General features: G+C 40.5%; 1 protein-coding gene across 1 annotated transcript; it reads right to left on the bottom strand.

Annotated features, from left to right (window-relative positions):
- Positions 1-1774: 1774 nt before the first annotated feature.
- LOC130725297 (protein CROWDED NUCLEI 3-like) lies at positions 1775-2987 on the bottom strand. The gene is made up of 2 exons (XM_057576540.1): positions 2663-2987; positions 1775-2577 (listed from the first exon to the last, which is right to left on the bottom strand). The coding sequence occupies exons 1-2, from the start codon at positions 2985-2987 to the stop codon at positions 1775-1777; spliced, it is 1128 nt and encodes a 375-aa protein (XP_057432523.1).
- Positions 2988-5402: the final 2415 nt, after the last annotated feature.

Genomic DNA, 5402 nt, shown 5'->3' with positions numbered 1-5402 from the left:
AAGAAAGTCAGAGATTTCTGTGAGGAGATGGGAATTGAAATGAGGTTCGCCTCAATGGAACACCCGCAATTTAACGGACAGGTTGAAGCAGCAAACAAGGTCATCTTGAAAGGTGTGAAGAAGAGGTTGGGCGAAGCAAAAGGTTTGTGGGCTGATGAGTTGATAACTGTGGTTTGGGCTTATAACACAACACCACAATCTACTACTGGAGAAACACCTTTCAAGCTTTCTTATGGAGTTGATGCAATGATTCCGGTGGAAATCCAAGACATGACTTTTCAAGTGGCAACGTATGATGAAAAACAGAATCGAGAAAATGTTCTTGTGGATTTGAATTTGGCAGAGGAAGTGAGGGCTGAGGTTCGTTTAAGGGAAGCTACAGTTAAGCAAAGGTCAGAAAGGCGTTACAATACACGAGTGGGGCCCAGAAAAATGCAAGTGGGCGATTTGGTATTGCGCAGAAAAGCGAAGGGCCCGACTGATTCGAAGCTGACACCTAATTGGGAGGGGTCGTACAGGATTCTGCGTGATTTGGGACATGGGGCTTACCACCTTGAAGAGCTATCTGGGCGCAGGATTCCTAAGGCGTGGAACGCGCAGCACTTGCGTTATTACTACAGTTGAAGTTGTGTTCTGATTATTTCGTTTCAGTTTGTTTGTTGTGTTCAAAGACTACGTCGTGTTTGTTTGCTTTGTGATTTCTGTATTTGTTTCATGTGTCAAGACTATGTGGTTTGTCTGTTAAGACTTAGTAGCATGCACTCTTTTCTCTACCCAGAAGGGAGAGTTTTTAACGAGGCATGACATTATATTCTAATGAATAAACAGGTACGCACTTTTTTTCTCTACCCCAGGTGGGAGAGTTTTTAACGAGGCATAACCTTTAAAAAGTTTCTTGAGTGCTTTCTCTGCATTTGATTCAAGTTTCAACTTAGGTCTATTAATTGGGTGACGCTAGGCAATTGAGAAAAAGTAAGTCTCTTAAAACTAGAGCATTTGGCCAAGAATTCATAAGCATAGCCTTAATTTGGATTAAGCTTGTCCAAATTAAGCACAAAGTCTCCAAGCGAGCAAATTTTCATATCAGAATAAATTGAACTTCTAATTTTTTATTTTTTATTCAATTCAAAAATGCAAAGGCCTTATGAATTCAAAGAATAGTTGTTAAAGAAACTTCAAAATTTTTTCTTTTCGCGAAAGAATTGATAAGCCCAGCGCTTTGTGATTAAAAGGATCCATATGAAAGGTATTTTTGCAGTGAATTGTTTCCATTTTCTCATACTGTTGATATATTACTTTAAGTTTAGAAAGCAAGATAGCTTTTGAGTTGGATTTTTATGTTATCGTTAGAATAAGGGGGAAATAAAGAGTTCAGGTGTGGGGCATGATGTTAATTTATGATTTAGAAACAGCAATAAGGTTTTCAAACTTGAAAATTCTTGCATTAATTTAAAGCGGGGGCAGTACAATTCAAGGAAAGCAGAACGCTGCGAAAACAGGAAACTAAAAACAACCCTTTGGTATAAGACCAAGAGTGATTTTCTCCTTCGCCCTCCTTGTGATTGGCATTTTCACCTTTGCCATTGTTTCTTCCTTCTTCATCTTCATCTTCATCTTCTTCTTCTTCGCCTTCTTCTTCTTCTTCCTCAAAGTTTGGCAGAATCAGCTTTCCATCAATGATCCTTGCATAAGGATCAATACCTTCAGTGTTGATGGACAGATTTGGATTGAGGAAGAGAATTTGTTCTTTGGCCTTGTTAAAGCCAGCATCAAGTTAGGACAGGATGAAGGTCTTAAAGGAGGCGGTATCAGCGGAAAGGTCGGCAACAGACTTCTTCAAATCTTTGTTTTCAGAGGCGAAGAGGTTCGCCTCTTCCTTCATCTTCTGGGTTTCTTCTTCCTTTGCCTTCATTAAGGCTTGATTTTCTTCCAAGGTCTTTCTCAATTTTTCAAGCTCCAAAGCCAAGTCCGCGGCTTTCTTCTCGTTGGCTTTGTTATATTTTTCCAACAGCTTCATAGTGGATTTCAATTTTGCATTCTCTTTTTCTTTGTCTTCAAGCTTCTCAGCGCTGGAAAGTACATCAAAGTTGTTGGACTCAATCTCTATCATCTTGGAAATTGCAGCAATTTCCAAACTTTTGGTCATGACAGCTTGACACGCTTCTGGTAGCCCAATTTTCCTTATTTTCTCTATATCTGCTTCGAACACGAGGTTTGTTTCCACCAAAGTGTTAAAGTTGATTCTGGAATCCCATAGAGATGTGACTTCCTCGGAAGTCATGTCCTCAAATTCCTTCAATTCATACTTCTGGGAAGGGGGCGGAGCATTGGAGGATCCATACTGGTTCACGCCCTTCACCACAAACTTCTCCATGGAAGATTGAACGACAGTTTTCTCTTGGGGCTTCTCAGAATTTTGGTTCTTCTTTCTTCTTTTTTGTGCGGGATTCTTGTCGGTTTTGGAGTGGCTTCCTTCGGGTTCAATCAGAGTCTTGGCAGGAGAGGGTTTGTTTTTCAACGCTTGATGTTCACGGCGGAAGCGGAGAATGTCATCTTCAGAAAGGCGTGACATCTTGGCTGAAATGTGCATAAAGAAAGGGACAAAAGTTAGAATTTTTTGCAAAGACATGATCAAAAGAACCTTAAAAAGGGCGTTTCTTACCAACAAATTTTGCTAAATTTCTTTCTCGGAACGCTTCATAAAAATCATAGTGGTTTAAATGAATCGTTGACAGAAAGTCAACTTCAAATTTTTCATCAATTGTTAGAGAGGATTCAGGAACTTTGTATATGAGTTCGGGCTTATCAGTCCAATAAAAAGGGAATCGGGGGGTACCATCATCAAAGTAGAAAATATCTTTACTTTTTTCAGATTCTCTTAGTTTGAAAAATTTTGCTTTCCAATGTTTGTAGTTGCTCCTAAAGAGGGTGAATAGACCGCTTCCTCTAGCGGAGAACAGAGAAATGTACTCGCCCTTCACTTTCATCCCAGTAGTTTCAAAAAAGGAGAAAAACTTTTTGCAGGTTGGAACTATGTCTAAGCAGATACATAACAATTCAAATGCTCTAAGGTAAGCCCAACCATTGGCAGAGAGTTGTGTCGGGACGATGTTCATTAGAGATAAACTAGAGCAGGTAAAGTCAGAAAGGGGGGAGTTTGTATTCAAGGTCAAGGAACATGGTTTTGAAGAAGTAGGTATGATTTCTACCGCTAGAGTCAGGCTTTCCAAAGCAACAGGGTTCGTCAGGGGCGCAAGCAATTATGTCTAGATGGGCGTCATTGCCATCAGCCCTAAAGGTATATTTGGTTAGTAAATCCATCACTTTAGGGATAGTGCGAAAATCGTTGTATCTAGTGGCGATTTTTCACGAAATCCATAAGGAGTCAGCAGCCGGGGGATTCTTACGGTTCTTAGGTGCTTTACGGGGGTTTTTTGCAACCATTTTGAGAGCAAACCTCCCTGAAATTGAAAGGAAATAGAAGTTATGAGGTAGGAGATTTCTACGAGTAATGTGTTTATGGCATGCATAGTGTGGTGTGTTAGGCAACTAGGTTTAAATTCTGGGTAAATTTTTGACTTCAGAAAGTTCTGATGTGATTTTAAGATTATGAGAGGAAGCATGGGTGGATGGAGTGTGAAAAATAGAAGTAATAAGTAAATATTTGAGGGGAAAGAGAGATTACCAGGAGTAGAGATTGCAGAGCCTTGAAGGAGATGAAGAGCGCTTCTTGAAAAAATCCCAGAAGTTCTTCAAGCACTCGGAAACAAGCAGCGAATGCTCTTTAGAGTTTTAGAGAAATTACTGGTGCGTTTTTATTACACTAGTTGGGAATAGACGCGTCGGTTCACGCTCTGGCTGAGATGATAAGTTTGAAGACGTGTCTCTTGGGGGGCCATTAATTTTTACCATTGAAACGTTTATTGGGAGCGGACGGTTGTGTGTGTTTAGAGTTTAAGTTAGGTAATTACTATTTCTTGTGTACCGTTTGATAAAGTGGTGTCAGTGGAATTTAAATGCTGAGTGGAAGTGAGCATTGGAAATTGTCAGGCTTTGCTTCATCACGTGAAGAAGTTGATAGTTTCAAGTTTCAAAATATTTGCATATCTCGTTTATGACTATGACAGGGACATGATGTTGAAGCGACAGATAAGGATTTTGGTCAAGATTTTGAGTATTGGGGCATACGAAATGATTACATCCCATTAACATGGGCGAAGCTGCAGATTGACGGGCGAAGCCATTTATTCATTATTTGACATAGGAATTGATGTAATAGTTATATAATCATTATGTCAAAGCCAGTGGGCTCTTTGTAGAATTAATGTTGTTGTGTTATGCTTTATATGACGTTAAGTATTGTATTGTGGGCTCATTTAAAAGACACGCTACATCTTAAAAAGGCTTTTAAGATTACGTGTCTTGTGGGCTTGTGTACTGGTATTGGGCTAACGACCTTTGTAATCTAGTGGGCTCGTGTCCTCTAGTGGGCTTACCGAGTTTGTATTATTGGGCCAGGTGACCCATGACCCAAACGGGTCAGAACCTTATGATCTATAAAGAGGACACCGCCCAAGCGGTGGGGGATCCAACACTTTTTTACTCATTTCTTACTTTGTCTTATTTTGCTTCTGCCTTCTAATTGCTTAGCCCTAACCGGAGTTCTAGACCGGAACAGGCATCGTTGTTGACTGACTTGGCATATAGGGCTTAAGTATAAGCGGTGATCTGGTGGTATACAAAACCACTAGATCACCGCTTACACAACCACCACATCGCCACTTATATGTCACACAAGACGGGACAATCAGATGGACACAATCTCCTGTCCCGCCTTGTGTGGCGCAATAAGTGGCGGTCAGGAGATTGTGTCCATCTGATTGTCTCGTCTTGTGTGACGTATAAGTGGCGATGTGGTGGTTGTGTCCACCCTATTGTCTCGTCTTGTGTGACATATAAGCGGCAATGCGGTGGTTGTGTCCACCCGATTGTATCGCCTTATGTGGTGCAATAAGTGGCATTACCCCGTCTTGCGAGACGATATTGATCGATCCATATTGGTAGCAGCATATAGTTGCATTATAGGGCACTAACATCTGATTCTATTGATACTTGATTTAATTCTATGTTGATGATTCTGTTGATACGTGATTTAATGATATGTTATTGATTTTATTTATATCTGGTTTAATTCTATGTTGCTGATTTTATTGATATCTATCTTTGATTATATTGTTAGCTTATTTATTTGAATGTGTTGAATTACCCAAGCGGCAATGTGGTGGTTGTGTCCACCCGATTGTCTCGCCTTGTGTGGCGTTAAGCGGCGATGTGGTGGTTGTGTCCACCCGATTGTCCCGCATTGTGTGGTGCAATAAGTGTTGATGAGGAGGTGTTGTCCT

The sequence above is a fragment of the Lotus japonicus genome, chromosome 6, assembly GCF_012489685.1.
Source record: "Lotus japonicus ecotype B-129 chromosome 6, LjGifu_v1.2".
Lineage (NCBI taxonomy): Eukaryota > Viridiplantae > Streptophyta > Magnoliopsida > Fabales > Fabaceae > Lotus > Lotus japonicus.
Note: the sequence above shows the minus strand (reverse complement) of the source record. Positions and strands in the feature narration are given on the sequence as shown.